The following is a 25,009-nucleotide window of genomic DNA, read 5'->3' as shown; positions in this document are numbered from 1 at the left end:
CGTCTGCCCACCTTCCGATGACCCCTGGCCTGGCAGAGAGGCTCAGGCTGGCTCCAGATTGGGTGCAGAAGATGCCAACCTGCTTTTTGTTGTAATCCTTCAGGGCGTTCTCGTAACCTTTCTCCAGACTCGCAAAGGCAACTCCAACCTCTGAGGTCCAGGAGATCTGGGTGCACGTGAGGGCGATCTGCGGCAAACCATGGGGACAGCACGGCCATAAAGAGGAACCTGCTGTGGCTCAGGGTGGGCGCCTGCGCCTCCTCCTGTCCCTCTCAGAGCTGGCTTGGCCCGGCCCTGTACAGCAGCACCCACCTGTGCTGGGTAGTCAAACACCCACTCCTCCCGTGGCTTGTCCTCGTAGGTGCCCAGGGCCTGGGGCATGAGGTTTCGCAGAGTGGAGCGCATGCGCTCCAGCACCCGGTTCAGCCAAACCTCCACCTGCAGGGTCACACCCAGCAGGGCTGAACGAGCTGCTCCAGCTTGCCCGGGCCGCACAAACCTCTCCCTGCACATGGCAATGCCCCGCAGAGAGAGCCCGGAGCCAGTCCTGCAGGGCACATCTCATGGGATGTGATGAGGGGTGGTCTGAGGGCAAACAGCCGAGGGGTGACCACCCTGTAACCCTTGAGGGACTGTGCTCCAGAGTTCACACCACTGTGCTGCTCTGTACCTACAATGCAGGTGCCATTTCTAGGGCTTTTAGCCAAAAATCTTTGTAATTGCATTTTTATACTCCTGCCAGGCTGTTAGAGCACAACCAGCAAAAGGCTCATCCCCATCCTCAACCTGCCCCCGCCCCAGCCTGCACAAAGCTCAGCTGACCTGGCCAGACAGGTCACAGTCCGCATCGAAGTGCACGTACTCCCCGTCCCGGCTGAACATCCCGTGGGCCACCTTCTGAGGCTTTTTGTCTGAGCCCTCCTGGAACTTCAGCTTGGCCAAACTGTCAAACAGCTTCGTCAAGTGCCGAGACACCTGAGGGCAGAGGCACAGCCACCGTCAGGACCCCCGCCACGTGCACAGGGGTGAGCAGCAATTGGATCTACCCCTGAGTGCTCCCTGGGCACTGCATCCCCAGGAAGGCGGGTCAGGGATGGTGGTCTGCCCGAAAGAGTGAAAAATGTTCTAAAACTGCTCAAACAAGTGCAGGGAAATGGCACAGGACTCAGCCCCATGCTCGCACACAGCCTATACCTCAAGGGGTTCGGTCCCTTTTGATAAAATATCCAGTAGGTCTGCAGAGGAGACAAAATAGAACCGGGGAAAAGCCAGTCTTTTGGTCTCCAGGTATTCAGCCAAGGCCTTCTCACAGACCGCCAGCCTGGCAGAAAACAGAAAAACCTGCATTAACCCCCAATATATCAGCTCTACCTTTTGCTCAGTCCTTGTCTTGCTGATGCTTTGGAGGAACCAAGCCCTTCCTTTGGCCTCCCAAATGCTTCACTAGGATCACTGGATCCTTACCTGTCCTGCAGTGCTTCCAGCTTGGTGTGCAGCCCAGGCTTGTTGGTGCATTCAATCACATTGGGAGTTTGTACTGCATCAGCCATTAGATCCTGAGGAGGAAAAACACTTCAGCCACCCTGAAGTGGCAGAGACCCTGAAGTGGCAGGGAAAAGGAGAGGGGGAATGGGCTTCGCACTCGGAAATCCTCGTCAATGGTATCAAATTTCTTCGACTCTTCTGGCAGTTGACTTCGCGTGTCTTCGGATGCTATGAATATTGTTTCCAGGTGACTCCACTTCCTCTGTACCTCAAACCAGGTGTTGATAACAGTGTCAGTGGTTGACAGCTTCTGCTGCCAGTCCTGTGCCCGCTGAAGGAAGAAGGCTCGGTACTTGGATGCCAACACGTTCTGCAGCTGCATTTGGTTGTCCTCCAGCGTCTCAATGAGCATCTCATCCACCTTGAGCAGTGGGAGCTGGGTCCTGCCATGGGGCTCATACTCAAACTCCATTCCTGCCCAAGTGGTGTCCAGAGCATTTAGCACCTGTGGTCGTGGCATGGGGATTAGCTGGGTGCCGTGGCCCAGCCCCCGTGGGGAAGCAGGGGGACAGAGGCATGGGCTCCACAAGCTCTGTGTGCTCCCTGTGGACTCCAGCCCCAGGAACCAGAACACAAGGCCTTGGCAGCCACGGAGTCACACTGGCACAGGGGTCCAGCAAAGCAGGGGAGGAGCTGAGCCCCGTTTACCTTCTCCATCCCAGCCTCCTTTGTCGCTTTGTCCACTATGCCGCGAACCTCCTCCTCAAACTTGTGTAGGTTGAGCTGCAGCAGGTCCGCGAGGGTGGTGTTCTCGGACATGGTGAATTCCACCTGCAGCAGAACCGGCGTGGTTGGGCCATGGGCTCCCCTCCACAGGGGTAGACCAGCAGCTCACCCAAACGAGCTCATTGACACCCACATTTAGAGATCCCACACAAATATTTGCATGTGGCCAGACTTAAACCTAATGGCACCCTTCCCTTGCTGGGTGTGGATCTTGGGAGCCTCCTGGGCTGGGGGCTGGAGGCTCCTGGGCCAGGGATGGGCAGGAGGACTCGGGAGCACCTTGGCTGTCTGCACAAGCTCCTGCCAGTGCCGGTCCCTGATGGCTGGGTTCTGCAGCTCGCTCACGGCGCGCAGGGATGTAATCATGTTCTTCATGCTGCTGTCCAGTCCTGTGAACGCGTCCCAGCTCTTCACCTCCTTATCCAAACTCCGGATGTCTTTAGCAAATTTCTTGCACTCAATATCCATATCCTCAACGTTAAGCTCTGCCCACTTGGTTGTCTTCCAGCTGGCGATGCTCAGGTTCACCTGGACCCAGGATACATTTCCACAACATGGGGTTAGCAGAAGTATTCCTGCCTGGGAAGAGGAGCAGCATACCCAGTGCCCGCACACTCTGTGTGCCCACTGGGGCCCCACTCGTGCACATGCCATGCAAACCTGCTCTAAGTGTACCAACCTGCCCCATGTCTCATCCTCCCTCTGGGAAGATGGCAATGAGCTCTCTGAGAAGCTGCTACAGCTCTGCACCTCTGGCTGGCAATGGCCAGCTGGCAGCAGGTGCCTGTGCCAGGTGCCTGCACCAGGTGCTTGCATTGGGTGCCCATGCCACTGCTGTCCAGCCCTTGCCTGGACGCAGCACTGGGCGCTGTGCCCAGCTCCCAGAGCCCAGCACATACCAGGTTGACCATGTCCCAGAGGTCCTTCAGCAGGCGCAGCTCCTTGCGACACATTTTGAGCTGTTTGTAGTCTGGGACCGACACCTCAAACAGTGCAGCTGAGGTGGCCAGGGCTGCCATTTCGTTCTCCAAGGCCGCGATGCCCTTATTTTGCTGGATGGAGGAAAGGAAAAGGTGTCAGCCAGGGACTGTGTGCCAGAGACATATTTCTATTCCAGCAGGAGCTCCCTGTCAGCCTGAGAGCTGGAGCCAGACCTGAAGCAGCTGCCCCTCCCCAGTATCCAGAGTCACGGGTGGCCAGGCAGTGCCAGTGGGGACAGCAGTGGTCCTGGTGTCCTCCCCTTCCTTACCCGGTTCAGTGACTCATAGGGTTCTGGTTCTGTGTACGAGAAAGGAGCGCTTTCCTGGAAACTCTCCCGGAAGGCGAGCTGCTGGACCTGTGTGGGAGCATGGGGCTCACGGGGACAGCCAGGATCCAGCAGTTGGGAAGAGCAGCAGTCTTCCCAAAGCTGCTGAGGAGCTGCCTCCCCGCCCTCAGCCCCCAGCAGGCACCTCAAAGTCCTGGCACTTGTTGCGGAGGATGGCGGCCTCGGCGGCTTGCAGGGGTGCCGCGTTGTCCGCCACCCGCAGGCACAGCTTCTTGTTGTTGTCCCAGCTCTCGGGCAGCTTCTGCAGTGGACACCATGTGGGGTCACCAGCCTGGCCCCAGTAAGCCCCTGCCCAGTCCCCCACACCCTGAGCAGCCCACCTGGAGCAGCAGGTGGATCTCCTCTGGCATCTTGTCCCCGTAAGTCTTGAGCAGAGCAACTGTCTCCTTCAAGGGCTCAAACATCATGTCAGTCGCCTCCTGCCTCTCCCTGACCCTCGCCAGGTGCCCCATCACTGCCACTAGTCCTTCATAGTCTCCCTCCTCCAGGGGTTGACTCAAGCCATCAGTGGACTCTTTGATGAAATCCTGCAACTCCTGGAGACTGAAAGGACAATGGTGCTCACCAGGTGTCCTTGGGGCTTGGGGCTCACTCTGTAGGGCATGACCCCCCAGAAACTCACCCCTGAATGTGCCTGGAACCTTCACCTGGAACCTGCAGTGCCAGGGCTGTTTCCCTGGGTCAGCCCTGCCCTGGCACGCAGTGGTGCCTGTGCCACAGCTTAGCCAGGCTCCAGCCAGTGGGAGCACCCCGGCCCTGCGCCAGGGCTGACCAGGCCTTACCTGCTGGTGACATGGTGGGCGAGGTACTGCCGGAGCACCATGCTGTGGCCTTTGATGGCACACAGCAGCGCCTTCTTGAAGGGGCGGCAGTCACTCTGCAGCCACCCCCCAAACACCCTGATTTCCTCAAAATCCAACACCTCTTCATGCAGTGCCTCGAGCACATCGATCTGGGGACAAGAATGGGTCACAGTCTGTGGCTGGCACCTCTCTGGGCACCCAGTGTCCTCTAGGGCACCCAAGCACCCGGCACATCTCCAGGCACCCCTGCCACACCTCCTGTTGAAAGAGCGCGAGGGGTGGGATCCCCGGCGCCAAGGGCTTCTCTGGTGGTGGCTCTGCCTCGCCCTCGCCAGGGGCATTGTCCAAGGTGAGGAAGCGCTGCAGGAACTCCTCGGGGGTCTCCCTCCACAGGTGGGAGTGCTCCTCAAAGCTGGCACTGAATTCTTCACCTTCTGCCATGGTGCTGACCACCAGCGACATCAGCTGCTCCTGCATCCTCAGGAGATCCGGCTGCTCCTCCAGCGCCGCCTGAAGGGGCGGGCAGAGCTCAGGGACGGGCTGGGGACAGCGGCCACCCTCACCCCCTTCCTGCGGAGCCGGGAGCTGCTGCCTGTGACGGACTCACCTTGTAACTGACCGCCCCCTCCAGCAGCCGTGGCATGGAGGCTGCCACCGCCTCCATGTCCCCGAGCAGCCCCTCCACCAGCGCCAAGAAGTTGTCGCCGGCCCCCACCTCCAGTGAGGGCTGGTACTGCACCTTGTCCTCGGACAGCTCCATGCACACCTCGAACAGCGGGGACACCTGGGCCTGAAACAGGTCAGAGCCGGCTGTGGGCTTCTTGTCCCACAGCCCCACAGCCCTGCAAGCTGCAGGGGGCACGGGGACAGTCACGTTTGGCCACTGACCACACTGGCAGTGAGCGGTGGGGCACCCCGAGCCCAGCACCAGGACACCCACTGCCACAACACCAGCACCTACCTCGGGGTCCATGTTGGTGAGCAGCAGCTGCAGGGATTTGTGAACAAGCCTGCAGAGGCCATCCAACACGATTTTGTCGATGTATGCCACATAGCTCTGCCATATCCGTGAGGATACGTCAGCCTTAAACATCTCTGCGTTCTCCTGCCACGAGAAAACCAGCCAGGATTGAGCACCCAGCAAAGGCATTGGCTCCTGGCACTGCTTCAAGTCCTTCCTCATGCCCCTGTGAGCTATCAGTGCTCCAGGGCCACGTCTCACCTTCACCATCCCCTGGATCTTCTCGCCCGTGCTCTCGATGACAGCGCGGCGCTGAGCTAAGGCGTTTTCTTTGCCATCGAGGTCCAGGAGCGCCGTTTCCTTGTTGTCCTTTCTTCCAAACAAGGGAGTGGCTGAACAGACCTGCAGGGAGGGAAGAACGGGGCTGCTCTGCTATGCCAGGGAAAGGACAGTCCCAGCTAGATGTGTCCCAGAAAGGTGCTTGTGAAGTGCCAGCAAACATTACCTCCATCAGCTGGGTGATGTTCTGTAGGTTCAGCTTCGCTGTCTGGACTCGTCTCTGCAGGTCATACAGGGTTTCCCTCATCTCCTGGATGTATTCCATGACACCTGGGAGGGAAATGGGAACACGAGCACATTGTGGAGACCCCCAGGGCAGTGGGAAGTCTGTTGGTGTTGGGGACCAGGGACCCCAAAATGTGTAAGGAGGATTCCCAGCCTTGGATGGCCAAGGAGGGGGTTTGTACCTTCATGGCTCCAGAACAGAGACTTCTCAGCACTGGCCAGGCGGATGTCCAGGGCCTCCCGCTCCTTTGCCAGCAGGGGCTGCTCCACTGGCATCAGCTGTTGCTTCACCTGAGCCAAAACACCCACAGGTGAGCACCGAGGAACTGGGTCCCCACCCCACCAACACAGGAGGTGGATGGCAGCACCCACAGCCTGGCTTAGCCACAGGATGGGCAGGGACCTGAGGTGCCAGTGATGTGCCTGTGGTACCCAAACCCCCCAGTCCCTTTCAGCCTGGAAAAGCAGCTGGGTTGTCTCCCCTTCAGAACCTGCCTCATTGTACCAGCCCACGATGAGCTCCAGGTTGTCCCCTATCTTTTGGAAAGTCTCATTTTGGGCAAAGAGGCTCTCAGCATTGCTTGGGATGTCCTGCTGCTGCTGGATGTGCAGGTACTTCACCTCCCTCAGGACGGCTGCGAGCTGCGAGGGGAGGGCTTGTCAGCATCACCCAGGGCAGCGGGGCAGCCCCAGCCCGGGGTCAGCCGGGGCACTGCTGCTGCTGCCCGTGCCAGCACCCACCTCTCTGCTGAAGTTCACGCTGAGGAGGCCGGACTCGGGGTCCCTCTGGAGCAGGGGCTGCTCCAGGCTGAAGTGGCAGTCCTTGCCGGGCCCCCTCGCCCATTCCTCGTAGATCCTCTTGCTGTAGCGCTGCAGCAGCTCCATCATCTCCTCGAACTTCCTGGACACCAGCTCAGCCTCAGCACCCAGCATGGCACTGTCAGAACCACAGTAAAGCTGCTGCAGCAGGGCATGGGGGGGACCAGCTCCAGGCCAGGTGCTGCCCCGCTGCTGCCCTGTGTCCCCGGGGGACAGGGGACCTGCACCTACGGGTGGGTCATGGCCAGCAGGTCCTGGCGTGGCCCCTCCAGCCGCTGCTGCAGCTCCAGAGCCCACTTGAGCTGCCCAGCCACCGGTGGCATGTTCTTGTGGATGGCTGGGCCCCCCCCGGGGGGCGGGGGGGACACAAACCGGGTGTCATACAGCGCCTTCACGCTCTCCAGCTCTGCCTCGAACATTCCCAGCAGGGCCAGGTAGCAGGGGGAAGCCTCAGCCTTGATCAGGGGCCGCTCCAGTACGGAGGCAAACATGTGCACCAGCTGCAGGAGAGAGAGGCAGGCACAGTTCCTGCACCCTGGAGCAGTCCCGGGATGGGTGAGACCCCCGGGTCCCATGGGAGCTGCATGCTAGGCTGCCGAGCTGGGCACAGGTACCTTCACTGCACCTGTCAGGCGGTTACAGTCATCAAAGCCCTGGCAGAAGATGGCAGCCAGCTGCTTGTTTGCATCCTCAACCTTCTTCTGGAACTCTGCAAAGTCTTTGTTCCATTGCTGCCATTGAAAGCAAAATGGGTTAAAGTGGCACAGCCTCTGTGGCTCCTTCTCAAATCCTTCAGGAAGGATTTGCTGAACCCAGAGGGTCCAGAGCCCCATGACATGCTCCAGAGCCAGCCCTGTGCTCTGTGGGGCAGTCCCATGTGTCCCTCTGCAGCATGTTCTCACAAGAGATTTTTTTATTTTCACTTAGCCAATGTGAACACGTCAATTCCAGCACCCGTCACATTTCCACTCCAGCATCTGCTCACCTCTTCATCGGGATCCAAGGGATCATATTTGCATTCAGCAAAAGCCTTTGTGTCTTCACAGATCTCCTCAGAGATCCTCAACACCCAGGTCCCAAGGAAGTTTCCTCTCACCCCTCCCAGCACTGTCTTCTCCAGCCTCTGGAAGTCGATGGCTACCTGGAACAGCTCCTGGCAAGCACAAACCCCCTTTGACCTGGCTTCCCCTGTCCCAGGCAGCAGCACAGGGCTGTGTCCTGCCAGCTCAGCAGCCCTGAGGAGCAGCCCCAGGGGTGGCCTGGCTGGGATGTGCCCATCCTGCCATGGGGGCTCGGGGCTGGGGGAATGTGCTGTGCTGGGAATGGTGCCTCTGAACTCCCAGTCATGTCCCACTGTGCCAGCGGCCCCAGCTGAGCTCCCCCTGTGCCACTGCCTCCCCAGGATCCCCAGGGCAGGGAAGGCCTGGCTGAGGCTGGCACTGTGCCCTGAAGTGCTGTGCTCTCACCTTGATGGCCTTGAGCCTGTGCAGGAAGGCATCCATCCTGCCAAAGATCTGTATGGGGGGAAACTGCCAGAGCTCTGACTCCTCCTGGGAGGGGAGAGGGGCTGTCAGTCTGGTGCTGGTGTGCAGGGGGTCAGATGTTCCTGCACCATCCCTGCACCCACCGGAAAGAATATGGGCGTTAGGTCAGAGCAGTAAGTGTTGTAGGACTGGAAGAACTTCTCTGTGGTGGAGATGGCTTGTTTGAGTCCCTCCAGGGTCTCCTGGGGCTCCCCTTGCAGCCCCTTTAGCATGTCCTCAGGGTTCAGGAATTTATAGGTCTGGGACAGACACAGGCAGGGGCAGCTGTCAGGAGGACATGGAGGCTCCTCCTCCCCCCTTCACCCCCACAGACTTGCTGGTGGTTGCCTGCAGCCCGTGCCTGCCCCAGACTCCCCCAGCCCTACGGGGACTCTGCTGTTCCCTTGTCAAGGCTGTCTCCACATCACCCTGACTGGACCGTCCACATCTGCCCCAGACAGGCAACTGGAGGGGACAGGGGTGGGGCAGTGCTGGCCGTGGGACTGTACCAGGCTGATGAAGAAGTTGCAGGTCTCCTGCAGGATCCGGGCTATGTGGGCAGGCGAGTGGTAGTGCACGCAGTGAGCCCGGAGCAGGCAGATGGTGCAGAGCACCTTGGGCACGAAGAGCCGCAGCTGCGGGAGCAGAGCCTCGTCACTGGGGGGGATGTGTCCCCCCAAAGCCTCTAGGGCTCTGCTCCTGCCCAGATGAGACCACCAGGCTGTGCCTGGTTATTTTGCCACACATCACCTACCTGGGAATACTCCATTTGCTCCATCTCCTCCAGCAGCCCCTGCAGCGGTTGCAGGTGGAGATTGACATCATTGGCTTCCTCCAGACCTAGGACATGGAGAAAGTCCGTGTTGGGAGGAGGACACCTGGTTGGAGGCAGCTACCTCCCTGGCATGGGACCTCACCACCGTTGACAGCCCTGAACATGTTCTGCAGCGATGGCCAGTAGCAGCTGTCAGCCTTCTCCAGGGTCTTGGCCAGCACGGTCACTTGGGGTGTGAGCAGCTGCCAGGGAAGAGGTGCCAGCATCAGCATGGGGGGCTCAGCACAGGGGCTCAGCTTGAGGAGATGTGGCCACCATGGGTGAGACAGTACCTGCTCACTGATGCACTCCAAGCTGGTCACCCTGGTCTGCCAGAAATCAAACTCGACCCTGGGCAGGGGGTGCAGCCCCTCCATCAGTTGCTGTGCTGGGTCCTCACCAAAGATCTCCTCAACCTGCTGGAACCACTCGATGACCACGGTCTCGATGGAGTGCAGCACCGTGCCATCTACAGGCCCCACCAGGCTGAAAGGCAGATGGGTTATGTCCCTTGGGAGCCCTGAACTGCCCCAGGGGAACTCCAAACAGCCCTAGGGAAGCCAGTCACTCCTGCTTGTGGCCATCTCTGCCAGTGCAGATGCCTGGCATGAACCCCTCAAACATTGCTGCAGGGGATGACTGTGCCCAGGGCTGTGCAGGGACCAAGCCAGTGACCCAGCTCCCATCCCTCCCTGAGTGATTTATGCTGTCCTGGGCCCCTGCCAGGCTTTTCTGGCACCAAGTGATGCCACCCACCAGTCCAGGGCGGCGCCTGAGTCCTCCCAGCTGACCAGGTGCTCGGGCAGTGGGAGCAGTGGCTTTCCCTGGATCTTCCCAGTCATCAGGAACATCTTGTTCTGCAGCTGGTGAGTGTGGCGCACGATGTCCTCCACCACAATCCTGGGCCAGCCCACCCCCTCATCCTGGCTCAGGAGCAGAGGGGACACAACCTGTGAGACAGGGCTAGGTCAGGCCCTTGGCCATGACCTCCTGTACACAGGGCAGTGGGCACTTCCCTCTCGCTGCCCACTGAAGCACAGTCTCAGTGCAGTCACAGCTCTCTTGGCCACAGATGGGTTTTGCTGATACCAGTGTGACCAAAAGGCCCTTTGCTCTGCTTTCCAGCTCTCATGGCCTGGGGAGGGCTGGAAGTGGCACAGTGAATGCATCTGGCAGAGTCAGGGGCTGGCACATGAGCAAAAGCTCCCAGCAGTGAGGGAGAATAGTGGGGGCTCCTGGAGCTGATGCAGCTTTTGGGTGCTCTGGACTGGCAGTGGGAATATTTATGGGAAGTTTGAGGGAAATCCACTTAGACATTTCCCAGCTGCAGGGTAAAGGTAAGTGGGCATTATTATGAGTTTCTAAAATTGCAGGGAGGAAGTGATCCAGTAGGGGCCAGAAGAAAACCAGGTTGGTGACCTTAACCCTGCTCTTGTCCTCATGGGGCTTGTTCAACATACGATAGGAGCCACCGCGAGGTCAGGGCGAGGACCTGGCACAAGTTTTCTTCTGTGAATTTTAGTTTATTTTGGAGCCCACTTGGAAATTTGGCTAGAGCAGCCCACAGCGGGGGTCCCAGCGCAGCAGGGAGCTCCACTCACTCTGCTCACCCCAAACTGTGCCTGCATGGGCAACCCACCTCCAGCAGCACGGTGATGAGCTGCTCCACAGGTGAGGGGCCGATGTCTCCCACCAGCAGAGCACTCCGACAGTTCTCCCCAGTGATGTTCTCCCCCTTCCTCTTCACGCAGTAGATTCCCTTGCCCTTTAGGGCAGGTGGGAAGCAGGTGGTGGGCAGGAGCTGCCCAGCAGGGTTCAGCCCCAGCACCAGCTCCAGCATTTCTGGCTGCTTGAAGAACTTGTCCAGCATGACTGAAGTCTCCTCGCTGGCTGCAAACTTGGCCCACTTGTCCGGCCGGACTCGCAGCAGCGCCGTGGCCAGGCCCTCGAGGAGGACTAAGCGCTCGTCCTGTGGGGCTGCCATCCTGCCAGCCGCGGGCTCGCTGCAGCTCCACAGCACCTGGGGGCCAGGGGGAAAACCCCACTCAGCCAGGGGCTGTGCCAACCCCACTCTGACTGCCTGACACTCCCATCCCACCCCTCCACTGCCCTCAGCCCTCCCTCTGCACACGCAGTCTTAGGGGAAGCTGCCAGTCCCATCCCTGCCTGGGCCCAGTGGCCCCAAGCCCACCCCATCACTGCCTGCCCCATCACCACCCGGCCCTATTGCCCCCTGACCTGCCCCATCACCATCCAGCCCTATTGCCCCCGACCTGCCCTATCACTGCCCTGGCTCACCCCAATCTTACCTGGCTGTGCTGCTTTCCTGTCACACTCCTCAACCCTCCAACGGCCTCCAGGCACTGTCTGCACCCCACCTGACACTGGCAGCTGTTCAACTGACAGTCTGCCCCAACCGACCCTGGCACCAGCCCAACGGGCACAGCCCAGCTGCAGGGCTGCCCTTCCCCCTGCACACCCCACTGCCCCATCCCTCAGCAATCCTGTTTGCCCACCCTGGCCAGACTCAGGCTGCAGTGCCAAAGGCTGCCCCATCCGAGCCACAGGATGGTCAGGGACTGCAGCAGGGAATGCTCTGGCAGATCCCCACCATGGCACAAGGGTGTGTGAGTGGACAACCCTCTCCAGCCCTGATGGCACCAACACAGCTGGCACAGGCTTGGTGCTCCCAGCTTGGCTTTGATCCCACTCACCTGGCACCAGCTGGGTATGCCTCCCCAGCCCGGTGCAGAACACAGTACCCAAGGGTACCCTCTGCCCCCGTTGTCCCTGGACGCCTCTGCCAAGGGTGCCCACAGCAGGGTGCAGGATCAAGAATTGTCCCAGCCTGGAACAGGCACCCTGCATTCTGCAGTGGGGTACCTCAGGCACTGTCCTGGTGGCCAGGGGCAGCTGTGAAGGCACAAGGCTCATAAACACCCCCAGCAATCACAGCCTCCAGCTGGGAGGAGCACGAGCCCAGTCCAAGGCTGGGCACGGGGCAAGGGCTGACAGGGGCAGGGGACTCCTGCCCACCCAAGCTGCACAGAGCACAGGAGGCCAAGGGAAGCGTGGTACAAGTATTTATTTGTTGCTGATCTTCAGCACTAGTTTACAAGGCCATGGCAAATTTAAAAAAAAAAAAAAAAAAAAAAAAAAAAAAAAAAAAAAGAATAAAAAATCCTGCCCACCCGCCCCACTCCTGTGAGGCCTCTGCACTGAACCACCCACATACAAAATAATCTACAAGGAGAAAACTATACAGGAGTATTTACACCTCTGATAAATAGACTAATACTGATCCAGGCGCCTCCAGATTGTGCGTGGGGAGGGGGACAGGACAAGACACAGGCGACTGTGAGGCAGAGAGGTGGGGCCACAGCCCCCACCCAGCAAGACCCCCCAGCAGCCATCCCAAGGGCAGGCTCCACCATGGCACCATGCCACCCTGGCACGAGGGCCATGGCACAAGGATGGGCCGGGGCAATGCCACTGAGTGCTGCCACACCCAAGCCACAGCTCCCACAGCTGGCTGAGGGCACATCCCTGCCCTGTGTGCCGCCACTGCTCATCAACAGTCCCTGCCCTTCGTCCCTCCTGTGTCTGTGGAACCATTCCAGTGCAGGGGGTCGCTGGGGGGGTCCAAGGCAGCAGCGTGGGGACACCCAGGACAGACCCAGGCCCGCTACAACGAGGGCCAGGAGCTGTATCTCTGCAGGGCCCCCTGGGGCTGCACCCCAGCACCTGTGGCACCCCGAAACCTCCAGGTGCTCACCAACAGCTGCTCGCCCTCCCAACAGAACAGCCCAAGAGCGTCTGAGCACTGGTGCTGGGGGACCCAGTGCCACATGGCCACAGGCTTCCTGGGGGTCAGAGGCAGGGAGGGTGCCCATGGTGCTGAGACCAGGGCTCCCAGGGGTGCTGTGTTCCAGCTTGAGCCTGTGAAGATGCTGTCAGGTGATGAGGCAGTGATGGGGGGCCAGAGTCACTGAGATGCCCATGCCCCTTCCCTCCCCCCACAGTAAAGAAATAGCTAAGCTGAAGCTGGGCCCTGGGCCTCGAGGGCCAGCGTGCAGCGTGGCCCCCACCCCTCAAGCCCCCATGACAGGGGGCTGGCCTCACAGGGCCAGTCTGGCTGCTAGTGCCTCTTGGTGGAGGAGACCTTCTTCTTCCTGGCAGCCAGCATCTCGTAGAAGGGGTCCCGACTGATGGCTGCCCTGGCAGGGGAACAAGGGCTGGGTCAGGCCAAACTGCTGCAGTGATGGGTGCCACCTGCCTGGCCTGGCCCTGGGCAGGCCTTTTATATCCCTGGGGAAGCCTTCTCCCCCCATCCTTGCAGGATGCCCTGGGAAGCACTGTCCCCTTTGAGGACAGCAGGCAGGTCCCTGCTGTGCCCCTGCCCAGTGCTGTGCCCCCACGTGCTCCTCCAAGCACTCACTTGATGCACTTGATCCACTCCTCCTTCTCCTCAGGCGTGGGGGCAGAGATGCGGTACACGGTGTGGTTCCCCTCCACCACACGCCCGTCTGCCTCTGTCTTGCAGGCCTTGATCACCTGGTCCTTGTTGTCAGGGATGTAGAGCTCAAAGCAGTTCTGGGAGGGAAAGACTGCTCAGACACAGCCCCCATTTCTAAAGGGGACCCCAGACTGGGAGGGACAAAGCAGAGCCACACACCCCTGGCACAGCCACCCCAGCATGGCAGAGAGGGACAGACACACCATGATCGTCACCCCCTGGCCCTGCATGTGCCCCTGTGGTGACCAGCCCCACTTTGATGAAGGCACTGACTGCCCTGTGGTCCCCTGCCCCTCCTGGGGACATCTCAGGGTGCTGCAACACCTCCCAGCTTTTCCTGCCCAAGCCAAAGCTGCCCCCAAACCCCAGAGGACACTGCCACAGCACTCACAGGCTTCTTTGAGTCCTCCACCTCACGGATGCTCAGGTTCTCCAGGGGGATGATGCCACGGGGCTCCTTATCCTGGTGCAGCCAAGCAGATGTTTAGCTGTGGGGTGGGACACCCCCAGTCCAGCCCCTTCCCTGTCCCAGCCCAGCTCACCCTGCAGGAGCCCACTCACCGTTGTGTACTCGAAGTAGTAAAGGCAGTTGTCAGTCAGGATGAACCAGCGCCGCTTCCACGTCTTCACCCTGCCTCCTGGGAGCAGAGAGGGCCAGTCGGGCACAGCCCTGGCCAGCAGGGCCGGGCACACGGCAGCTCGGCAGCGCGGAGCCGGCCGGGCACACGGGGGCTCCAGCAGCGCACACACAGAGCCAAGCAGAGCCAGGCAGCGGCGGGCAGCGGCGGGCAGCAGCAGCAGCAGCGCGCACCGCACCCACCAGAGCAGGAAGCGCACGGATGAGGATGGAGGCGAGGGCGGGACCGCCGGGCCGGGAGCGCTGGCCGCTCCCACCCAAACACAGACTCAGCACAGCTAGAGGGAACTGCGGCCAGGCAGCTCCCTGGGAGGACACGGGGACTTTCTGTCCACACTGACCATGGTCCCGCTCGTCCTGGACCTTGGACAAGGCAGGACCCAAGGTCACGGCCGAGCTCCACAGCTGCCAGCACAGCAGGAGAAGCTGCCCTGCTCCCCCCACCCGGCCCAGCTCCCCTCCAGTGCAGCCACTGCAGCAGTGCTGAATGCAGGACGAGCACCCACCCTTGCAGGCTGGATCTGGCACCACACCAGGAGCCACAGTGTACACTGGGGGTCTGCTCATCTCCTTCCCCTGCCAGGAAGGCCCTGGGTCCCTGCTGCCCTGTGCCAGCTGGCAGCCCACCCCTGTCCCTGTCCCAGAGCAGTTCTGAGGGCCAGCACCAATGCTCCCTGACACCCTGGTGTGCAGGCATTAGAGCAGTGCTGGTGCCTCATGGGGACTGCTGTGAGCCCTTAGCATAGGGCACCACGCAGACAGATCCCATCCAGCTCCAGCCACTCAGCACACCATAACCACGCGTGCACAGGCTGGGGCCCCTCCCAAGGAGAACCCAAACCTGTCCCCATCCCTTGTGTCACCGGAGGCAAGGACCCATTGGCCAGGCTGAGCTGTCTGCAGACATGGTGGTGCACAGCTGGGGGGGTGGCAAGGTGCCACTACGGCCCCATCCTCCCCCGGGGCAGCACAGGAGGCCACAGGCCTTGGGGAACGCGTGGCATTGGCAGGGCTGGCACCCCACGTCCCTGCCTGGAGATGGAGAGGGGCTGTCCTGCAGCAGGCGAGGTCCCTGGGCATGTGGGGTTAGCAGCAACAGCAGCAGCAATGAGACTCATCACCAGCAATTAAAAACGCAAAGGAAACGAAGCCCCAGCAGTGTGAGCAGAGCAGGGAAGAGGGGTACGTACCTCCTGGAGTTGGGGGCAAGGAAAGGAAGAGCCAAAATCATGGAAACATATAAATGAGGGAGAAAAGAAAATTAAAAAAAAAAAGGAAAAAAAAAAAAGAGGAACCCCAAAGCCCCCCCTTGCCCTGCGGGTCAGTGGGGCCGGGCTGCAGCAGGGAAGCTGTGAGGGGTTGGGCCAGCGGCAGGGCTGTGGGGCTTGACTGCCCTGGCTCACTGTGGCTCTGTGGGATGGGGCTCCTTGGCTGCTGGGGACAGGGCCTGGCTCCCTCCACCCCCTGGCTGACTGGCAGGGTTCTTCCCTGCCCGCCAAGGCACTTGGGGTCCACAGCCACTTTGCTGCCTCTCCACCTCTCCATAGGTGGTGCCAGCCTGAACCTGGGTGCGCAGGCCCCCTCCAGTCAGGAGGGCCTGGGGCTGTCCTGTGTCCCCCCACCCCAGGGCAGGGAGCAGGCAGCTCTTGCTCTCCCCTCCCAAGGGGTTGGCCATGTATCAGGAGCTCTGACCGCAGGCAGACCCCTGGGGAAGCACCCCACTGGACCCCGATCCTGCCAACGCCCATTCCCCCTTGCTAAACCCGGGCAGAGGATTTCCCAGAGGTGCCAAGAAGAGAAGCCACAGGAGCCAGGGCGCGGAGGGCTCCGGCTGCGGAGCCGGGCGGTGCAGCAGGGATGCCATGCATGCTGCCTGCATGTGGAGCCGGGATGCGGAGGTGGTAATGCTGAGGGAAGGTGAGGCAGGGGCTGTCTGTGGTATGGAGGGGGGACGCACGCAGCCTGGGGCAGCTCGCCGCTTGCTCCCGGGGGCCTGCTCCACATCCTGCTGTGACTTGGTGACCTGAAGGGCCTCGAGGTCTCTGTGCTCTGACACCACACCCTGGTACAACTCTGTGCTCCAGGGGCTTGCCCAGTCTCAAGGCAGAATCCCCCAGGACACCCACCCAGCCACTCTGCAGGGCCTCATCAGCTCTGAGTCTGCTCCTGCTGCCCAGCCAAGGGAAGATGGAGGGCTGGATGTACAGATGCCTTTCCTGTGAAGGCTGTGCCTGTCTCTGTAGCCTCCTCGTGCTCTGAAGAGCCAGGCCAGCAGGAGAAGTGTGGGAAGCCCAGGGGCACTGCACCCTGGTGACAGCCTGCCCTCCCTTGCTACTGGCACTCACCGAGCTTCAGGAGCCAGCCCTCCCTGTCGGGGTTGAAGAAGGTGTGGGTGAGGTCATTGCCGTCATCCTCAGGGATTTTGAAGGGCTCATTCTTGATGCTCTCGTACAGATTCTGGTACAATGACATGGAATCAGCTCTGCTTTGCCCAGCAGCCCCTGGTGGGCCCTGCTCTGGGCCAGCTTTGCAGCCTGGCCCTGGCCCTCACCTGGAGCAGCTCCTCAGGCAGGTCCCCCCCATCATTGATGCCGCGGTTCATGGCGATGAATCGCTCTGCTGTGGGCTTGTCCTTCACATTGGGATTGTGCAGACTCGTGTTCAGCATGATGATGGCAAAGGACAGCACGTAGCAGGTGTCTGCAGGGGCAGAGGAGAAAGTCAGCTGTGGGGCAGGATGATACCAGGGCACCATCTGGGACAGGCGCTCACCTGTGGACTGGAAGACACCAGGGTTGCACTGGCAGTACCGCTGGGCAAAGGCCTCCATCATCCGGTCAATCTTCTGTGCCTCCCCTGGCAGCCGGAAGCTCCACAGGAACTGCCTGTGGAGAGCCAGCTGTGCTGCTGATTTGGGGGCTCCGCGGTCCCCAGCACCCTCAACGGGCCACGCTCAGCTCCCAGCCCCTTACTCACCGCAAAGCCTGCACAAGGTTGAGGTCAGTGAATTCATGCAGCTCCACAAAGGCATGCAGGACTTGGATGTTGAACTCATCCCTGTGGGAACAAAGCCAGAGCACGAGGGATGCGTGATCAGCAATCCTGTGACTGCTGAGTGGCTCCACTGCCCCTGCCCTTCTCCAAATTCTACTCATTCATGGGGGAAAGCTGCAGCTACCCCCTGGTCTGGTCTGCACAAATCAGCCACTTGCAAGAGCCAGCCATGAACTGAATACCCCCAGCACCCCGGGTACCCCCAGTGAGCTGCCCTGTGAGCTCAGAGCTGCAGTGTCCCATCTCTCAGGGGGCAGGAGCCCACAGCACCCCCAGGAAACTGAGCCCAGTGCACCTCTCGCCCAGGTAGTCGCCGATGGCTGTCTTGTTGAGGCCCTCTCCCTTGTACAGGAACTGCGCAATGTCCTCGCACGTGTTCTTCAGCAGGTCGTTCTCGATCAGGAACTGGATGCCCTGGGGGGTGCAAGAGAGGTGCTTGGGGCTCTGTGGCTGCCCCCACCAGCCTGCCCCCTGACCGCCAGCCCCTGCCCTGGCTGCTGGCTCTGCCCCAGCCCCAGCAACCTGGACTGGGAGGTGGTAGAGCCGTGCACACCCCCAGAGGTGGGTAACCAGCGCTGCTCCCCCTCCCACACTACCTTCTTAGGATCCATGTTGAACTTCTTCCTGCCCATGGCCACCTGCTTGTTCCTCTGCATGTTTTTCCTGCAAGGCATGAAACAGCTCTGAGCACCTGGCAGGGCCCCTGCCTTTGTGCAGCCCCTGGGGCAGTGCACTGCAGGGAGGGTCAGCCTGGACCAACGGGACCCAGGCCCCCATGCTGGACCCATGGAGGACACTGCTCTGTGTCTGCCCCACACCGTGGCCTGGGGCTGCTCTTGGTCTGCCAGGCCCTGGAACAGAGCAGAGCTGCCACCACGTGTCCTTGGGGTCACCCTTGAGCAGAGGGGGTGCAGGCACAGCACCTGTCAGGTCACTCAGACACAGGCAGGCTTGGTCAAGCTGGCTGTAGCAGGGCTCTGGGGAGAGCAGTGGGGCTGGCAGAAGGGGACAGTCTTCATGCCCCAGTGGGTAACTGGGAATGATCAGCTCCCACTGGGCCCCCCTAATCCCAGCTGGCACTGACTGCATCAGCTCAGAATAACAAAGCTCGCCAGTGGCTGCGGCCAGACAGAGGGGCTGGGGCTTGGAAAAATAGACTGGGAGCAGCAGATCATCCTGGAATCCTGCTCCCAGGAGCTCAGAGCGCCTGGGAAAGCTGCTCACACCAGCCGTCATGGGCCAGGGCTCAGTTGCCCTCGGCTCCTGCACAGCACAGGCGAGCCCGAGGGGGCTCCAAGGTGCTGGGACTCACCTCTCCTCCGTGGAGCCCAGGTTCTCGATCTCATTCGTCACTTCTGCTATCTCATCCTTCAGGCGCTGTGGGGAGAGGGGGCACTGAGACAAGGAGGTACTTCCCCTACAAACCCTCCAGCCCCTAGCCCTGGAGACAGCCCCATGCCCCCAAGAGGTCTCACAGCCCCTCCTTCCTTCCCTCCCTTCTCCCCCCACCCCCAAGCGCTGCCCAGGGGCTGAACCAGCTCAGAGGGCACTGGCAGTGGGGCTGGCTGCCCCCCGCTGCTAATCCCTGCAGCACTGCCATGCTCCCAGCATGCAGGAAGGAAGAGATTCAGAGGTTAACAAAATTATCCCTAATCCCTTCAGATCATGCCCAGCATATGGCAGTAATTAGCCTCTGCTGCCTTAATCAGGGACACAACTGACAGTGTCCCAGATAAGCCACGACCTCACAGGCACTTGCCAGGGCAGTGGCCTGGCCCAGAGACATGGTCCCTGCCTGTGCCAGGCAGAGGCTGGCACAGACTGGCACAACTGCACAGCCTGGAGCTCTGGAGGGTACAGGAAAAGGCATGGCTGCTTTGGCAGGGCAGGGACGGCTGGCTGCCATCTGGGACCACATCCCAGCTGGGACTCTGTCCCCACAGCCCCTTGGAGGAAGAGCTGTGGGGCAGCTGCATGGGGCTCCAGGGACCCTTCCAGCCAGACTGTCTCTGGGACAGGGGGATTGTGTGGGCCCCTGGCATCGTACCTGTATGTCAGCCAGCAGCTCCTGCTTTCGGCGGCGGATGTTCTCCAGCTCCTGGCACTCCTCTGGGGTCAGGTCACTGGGCACTGAGCAGAGACACGATCAAGTCAGCATGTGTGCTCCTGGCAATCAGACCTGCCAGGCTCCTGGCACAGCCTCTGCCCCCAGGCAGCAGCTGTGGGCCTGGGTGGAGGCAGGACATGGAGGCACTGGGTGGCAGGAGGAGCTGGGCTGGCGAGCAGTGTCCCCAGCCCCACACAGAGGCCAAGTGGCACCATTGGCATGAAAGGAATTTGAGCCAAGGGCATCCGCTCCTTCAGACTGTGGCAGCTGCAGAGTGAGAACCCACACAGGCCCCTGCATCACCTCTAGCACTGCTTCTGCCAGCCCTGCTGCCCCTCCAAGTCCCATTTCACTCTGCTCTGCCCCAGCCGGGCTGGTGTGGGTGCCCATTCTGCTCCCCATGGCTGGGCAGCTCTGCTGTGCCCTGCAGCACAGGCTCCACACTGACCTGCAGCCCTGCAGGTTGTTCTGCTGTACCAGGTCAGCCCCAAACATAAAGCAGCTCCTGGCCACCCTTGCAGCTCCCTCTACAGTGGATTCATTATTCTGAGGCCAGCCTGGAGCTGGTGCACCCTCCAGACAGACCTCACCTGCACACCACAACATCTACACCTTCCTGTCACCCTGGGGAATCAGATACCCCCTTTCCAACACCATTGCCCAGGACCACCACATGGTTCCCATGCTCCAGGAACATTCCTAGTGCTCCTTGGCATGTGACCTCCTTGCTTCACGGTGACAAGGTATCCCATTCCTGTTCCCTCCAGTCCCCAAGGTCACTGGCTCCTTCAAGAGTCTTCCCAGCCCTTCTACTCTGCTCATGTCTCCCACCTCTGCCAGCTGCTTCTGTGCATTGCACCAAGGTGACCTGCAAGGACACCAAAACACCTTCCCTCCAGAGCACTGTCCCCAAGGGAGGTGGCAGCAGGATCTGCCAGCTCAGCTCTTGTGTCACCCCCTCCTCTCTCCCTGGGGTGCTGGGAACAGGCGTCTGTAGGGCTGTCACCATCCTCCCCTGCCCCAAGCATTACCCCCCGACCTGCTGAGGTCCCGTGGTGCCACAGCCACCGCTGCCACCAGCCCACACTCACCAGAGTGTCCCCAGCGCAGTCACTGCCCCACACCAGTGCCCAAAAACACCATGTGCCTTTAGACCAGCACTGTCCTCAACTGTGCATTGATTCTCCCCACACTGCCGCTGCCTCAGTGGGAGCTCCGTGGGTGAGGGCCACCCTGCACCCTGAATCTCTGAGCTCAGCAATTCCCAGCTCCGCTCTGGCTCTGATGAGCTTCCTCCTTCACAGCCCCTTGTTGCCAAGGCTGAGGCGCCTCGGCTTGCGACACCGTCCCTCAGACACGCCAACACTTCCCAATACTTTCAGTCTCCCATGTCGGGAAACCTGAGCCAGACAGGTCAGCTCGTGGCACCGGGTTAAAAGTTACTTACAGTACCAGAGCTGTGTTGATGCATCCCAGCCCTTCTGCACACCCCAGCGCCATTCTCTCCATTCCCACCGGCACCAGCCCCCACTGCCAGGCCCCCAGGGCACCCAGCAAGCCCAGGCTCGTAGAGGGAGGGATGAGCTTCATCACACCCGCTCATCGTACACAGAAACCCCCAAATCCCTGGGCTGCTGCATGTGCCACAGGACCCTCCTGCCTAGCTGCAGGACGCTCTTGTCCAGCCGCCAGACCCCCTTCCCGGCCGCAGGGAAAGCCAAATTCATGCCAGGCCTCAGGCAAAGCCCTCAGCTCTGCCGCTTCCTGCCCACCTGGGAGAGGACAGGGGCTCCAGCCGGGGTCCCGGCGGCCCCGAGAGAGGCGCAGATGAGACGCTGCAGGGCAGCAGGGACGGCAGGGCTGCTCCCGAGCCCCGGAAGGTCCCTCCCCGGTGGAGGCTGAGCACTCGTGACAAGCAGCCCAGCCATGTCAGCAGCAGCCAGAGGAAGAGAAACCCCAGACGCAGAAGCTTTTCTGAGGAAGGAAAGCGGCATTAACCCTTCCCTGGCTCTGCACAGCAACTGCCCTGGAGAGCCCCAGTGAGCCTGGCCGCAGGCAGAGCAGTGCCGGGGGACGGGAACAGACACTGCCCCTGGCTTCAGCCTGGCACAGAACTCGCACAGGGACTGGCCACACTGCCGGATCCCATCACGGCTGGGCCTCCCCACCAGCGCAGGGAGGCGCGGGTTCTCCAGGCAGGATCCTGTCCCAGAGCAGCAGGATCTGTCCATGGGGCTCGGGGCTCAGCAGGCCTGCTCAGCCCCGAGCAGCAACCGCAGCCCGCTCCGCACCTCGCCCAGAGCACAGCCCCGCCGCACAGGGCCCTGCAGGGCACAGGGCCCTGCTGGGCACAGGGCCCTGCTGGCCTCGTCCCTGTCCCAGCGCTGCCCGAGGGCAGCGGGGCACACCCGGAGCCACCGGCCGCCCTCGCCCGGCCCCCCGCGCCCCGGCCCGGCTCACCGCTGCCCTCTGCCCTGAGCACCATCGTGGCAGGGCCCTCCCCGGCCCCGCTGGCCGTGCCCGAGCTGCCGTGCCGGGTGTGGACACCTGCAGCCTCGGTGCTTCCGCGGTGACTCAGGGCCCCGTACCAATGAGCTCCGGGGCCTCTCGGGCGTCATCCCGGCAGCCGGCAGCCAGCACCAGCACCACCCTGTTCCTGCCGCCATGAGCCAGAGCCGTCAGCACCTTAACTCCTGTGCTCCCGGCCGGGTGGGAAATGGGCGCCAGGGCCTGCTCCCCCTCCCCGGCTCGGGGGACGCCATGTGCTGGGGTCCCAGCCAGGCAGGCCCTGGGCTGGCCCAGCCCTTCCTTCCTCGGAGCCTGCCAGGACACCCGACCCGGCACATCTTGAGCTCAGTGCGCAGCGCCGGGGTCCCCTCCCTTCCCCTCCACCAGCTGGGCAGGCCAGCAGACCCCCATCCCTGCAGCTCCTCCATCTCTGCCAGACCTCTCCACTGCAGGTCCCGGTCCTGTGCTGGCCGTGGGGACCGCTGGTGCCCGCTCCTCTCCACAGGCTCCATGGCATCTCCCACAGCTGGCTGGGACAAGAACTGGAACCAGGAGAAGGACTAGGAGCCATGCCAGTCCCCACGGGATAGTGCTCCCCACTGTCCTCCCCCCTGCTATGGGGTGTCTGCAGGGACCCCACTGCTTCATACAGGACCCCTGTGTGGCGAGTCTGGGAGCTGTGGGGCCGTGCCTGCAATGGGAGCGACCCCAGCACGTCCCTGTCCCCATCCCTGCTCCCGTCAGTCGCCTGGAGAGGCCACATCAGCTTCGGCTGCCTTGACTCAGCTAAATCCTGCTCAGCAGCATGAGATGGAGACACGGCACCCAGCATGCCAGCTATGGAGTAAGGGGAGGGTGGGCTTCAGCAGCCTCGGGGTGTCCTTCGGCCCCCTGAGCTACTGCAGCAGCCAGCCCTGCTGCCAGCCCATGCTGTACCACACCAGAGGGGCAACAGCCTCGGGGTCAGGCAGGCCATGGGGATGAGCCCAGGGTCTCTGCGTGCTGCTGCGGGTGCCACCACCCCCACCCCTTGGTGGGGTCCCGTGGGGCCCCCAGAAACATCCTGCTTGTCTCCTCATACCACATCCTGTTTTCACCATGTGCACACCCTGGGTTGCGTCAGCCCCATCCTTCCCCACCGACAGCGGAGCTGTAGCAGGAGGAGGGTTTGGGGACAGGCCCTCCTAGGCTGCTGGACCCTGTGCTCAGGACACTCTCCTGCTTCTGTGCAGCTCTGCCCAACACCCCATTAACCCTGCTTTCCTTACCCAGAGCCCACCAAGGAACCCCGTCCACAGCCACCACCTCGCTCCCAGTGGCTCAAGGTCCAACATTCCCATGCACAGACCCCCAGCCTCCAGCATGGCTGGGTGAGCACCAGCTCAGCCATGTCTACAGACACTGTGCATGTGCAAGGAAGCAGCCAGGCAGGCACCTCACCTGCTCCCAGCACTGCTTATGGTGCCAGGCCTCAAGAGGAGCAGAACCCAGCTCAGCCACAGGGCTGGCCGAGGGGGTCCCACAACACCCTGCCCCACTGTGCAGTTCCCCAGTCCCACAGCTGGGCAGGAGCCAGCAGACAGCAGCAGGTCACAGAGGTGGCTGACCTTCAGCACACCCACAGCGTGGCAGGAGCTGGGCTTTCCCACACAGAATTCCCTTTGGAGAGTGTCACCCTGTCCTCTGTAGCCTCCGGCACTTGCTGTGATAAGGACGACTGAGCGCTCACACCTCATCCTCTGGGGCAGGGCAGGGTAGAGGGGCTGGGGCAGGACCTGCCATGGCCATGCTGCGCTGCCTGTGACCTCCCAGCCACCACCACTGGCTCCCCAACACCCCTGTCCCACCAAGGCACCAGCTCCAGCACAGGGCAATGCCAGGCGAGGGGCCCAGTGCTTGCAGAGGCCCGAGCTTGGGAAGGCCGGCAGAGGAAGGAGGCAGTGAGACAGCGAGGACACTCTGTGCTGCTTTCAGCAGGAGCCATATGGAGCCAGAGCCATATGGAGCCAGAGCCATGGGCACCGCCGTGTCTGCTGGGGGATGGGAACCCCGCGGCACAGAGGGGAGGGGGCACGCAGTGCCTACCTGCCTTGGCAGCCACCGAGGGGCAGAGGAATGCCTGGAAACTGGAGGCGCAGAGCTCGCTGACTGTCCCCATGCTGCGGGGGTCCCACGCAGGATGCCACCAGCTCCGGCAGGGCAAGGCAGGGACAGGCAGAGGTCAGGCAGGAGCACACGGAGGCCAGACAGGTGCGTGTGGCCGAGCAGTGGGCTCCCCGGTGCCAGGCAGGTAGCCAGTACCTAGGGCAGCTTCCCAGCGCTTGGGGCAGGGCGCAAGCAGGGGAGCCGGAGCAGTCCCGGTTCTGTCTGGAGCTGGCTCTGGAAGGGGAGCTCCAGCCGCAGGAGCCCACGCGCCAGCCCCAGCCAATCCCCGCCGCACCGGCACACCAGCCGTGCCACTGCCGGAGCCACAGCGGGCGCCTCAAAGCCACTTGGAGGACGAGGAGTTTCGGAACTTCCCAGCGGCCCCCCTGCCCAGGCTGCCTGCCCGCCGGCAGCCCCCTTGCCCCCGCGGGGGGCCGGCAGCGGGGTATTTTTAGAGTGGTTTTATCCCTCCGTATTAGAGCATTAAGCATCAGGAGCCGGCGGTCGCATAGCAACGAGCGCCGCATGGAGGAAGGTGCACCCAGAGAAGCGCGGCAGTGCGAGAGTGGGGGTGCCACCACGGCCCCCGCTCCTGGGGCGCAGGGCCCGAGCCCCAGCCCTGACCCAGCCCGACAGGCTCAGCCAGCATGAGCAGACACCAAGGCCCTGCCGTGCCCCAGAGGTACTGCCCACTCTGCTGTGGCCCTGGAGTGTGGGGGGCTCCTGCAGCAGGAACCAGGGGTCGTGCCCTGGGATCCCAGGCTGGGAAACAGCTGTGGAACTGGGGAAATGCGCAACCCTCCCAGCCTCCCACCCCACAGGCACTGAGCAAACCCAAACCGGACTGACAGCTCCTCTCCTCAAAGCAGGAGTGATCTTGAGCACAGGGCATGGCTGTGAGTAACAAACCCCAGGGCCTGTCAGGGCAGGAGCAGCTTGACAGCTCCGCTCACCTGCCCC

At 61.7% G+C, this 25,009-nt stretch overlaps 2 protein-coding genes across 3 annotated transcripts in view; both read right to left on the bottom strand.

Moving 5' to 3' along the window:
- The window catches only part of DNAH17 (dynein axonemal heavy chain 17), a 33,055-nt gene extending 20,936 nt beyond the window's left edge, over nucleotides 1-12,119 (bottom strand). The window contains exons 1-33 of one of the 2 annotated variants that reach the window (XM_039716109.1): nucleotides 11,797-12,119; nucleotides 10,722-11,102; nucleotides 9,839-10,032; nucleotides 9,376-9,568; nucleotides 9,186-9,285; nucleotides 9,023-9,108; nucleotides 8,778-8,903; nucleotides 8,373-8,528; nucleotides 8,212-8,295; nucleotides 7,731-7,898; nucleotides 7,360-7,476; nucleotides 6,977-7,245; nucleotides 6,668-6,863; nucleotides 6,422-6,568; nucleotides 6,109-6,217; nucleotides 5,868-5,971; nucleotides 5,624-5,764; nucleotides 5,363-5,506; nucleotides 5,009-5,191; nucleotides 4,657-4,911; nucleotides 4,381-4,550; nucleotides 3,919-4,141; nucleotides 3,723-3,839; nucleotides 3,521-3,607; nucleotides 3,171-3,323; nucleotides 2,551-2,799; nucleotides 2,194-2,316; nucleotides 1,643-1,990; nucleotides 1,465-1,556; nucleotides 1,195-1,321; nucleotides 823-975; nucleotides 313-438; nucleotides 80-187 (exon numbers count right to left, since the gene is read on the bottom strand). In XM_039716109.1, coding sequence (XP_039572043.1) covers nucleotides 80-187; nucleotides 313-438; nucleotides 823-975; nucleotides 1,195-1,321; nucleotides 1,465-1,556; nucleotides 1,643-1,990; nucleotides 2,194-2,316; nucleotides 2,551-2,799; nucleotides 3,171-3,323; nucleotides 3,521-3,607; nucleotides 3,723-3,839; nucleotides 3,919-4,141; nucleotides 4,381-4,550; nucleotides 4,657-4,911; nucleotides 5,009-5,191; nucleotides 5,363-5,506; nucleotides 5,624-5,764; nucleotides 5,868-5,971; nucleotides 6,109-6,217; nucleotides 6,422-6,568; nucleotides 6,668-6,863; nucleotides 6,977-7,245; nucleotides 7,360-7,476; nucleotides 7,731-7,898; nucleotides 8,212-8,295; nucleotides 8,373-8,528; nucleotides 8,778-8,903; nucleotides 9,023-9,108; nucleotides 9,186-9,285; nucleotides 9,376-9,568; nucleotides 9,839-10,032; nucleotides 10,722-11,066 — 5,193 coding nt within the window. In that variant the 5' untranslated portion in view covers nucleotides 11,067-11,102; nucleotides 11,797-12,119. The other variant, XM_039716110.1, reaches the window with a different exon arrangement.
- A 135-nt stretch (nucleotides 12,120-12,254) lies between these two features.
- Nucleotides 12,255-22,014, bottom strand: CYTH1 (cytohesin 1). The gene is given in 14 exon segments (XM_039716124.1): nucleotides 12,255-13,299; nucleotides 13,521-13,675; nucleotides 13,990-14,061; nucleotides 14,160-14,236; nucleotides 16,581-16,692; nucleotides 16,787-16,935; nucleotides 17,008-17,120; nucleotides 17,212-17,292; nucleotides 17,585-17,703; nucleotides 17,886-17,952; nucleotides 18,602-18,666; nucleotides 19,337-19,419; nucleotides 21,857-21,950; nucleotides 21,952-22,014. Coding segments are annotated over 14 exon segments (1,329 nt in total). The 3' UTR covers nucleotides 12,255-13,220.
- Nucleotides 22,015-25,009: the final 2,995 nt, after the last annotated feature.

The sequence above is a fragment of the Passer montanus genome, unplaced genomic scaffold, assembly GCF_014805655.1.
Source record: "Passer montanus isolate IOZ18808 unplaced genomic scaffold, ASM1480565v1 scaffold35, whole genome shotgun sequence".
NCBI lineage: Eukaryota > Metazoa > Chordata > Aves > Passeriformes > Passeridae > Passer > Passer montanus.
Note: the sequence above shows the minus strand (reverse complement) of the source record. Positions and strands in the feature narration are given on the sequence as shown.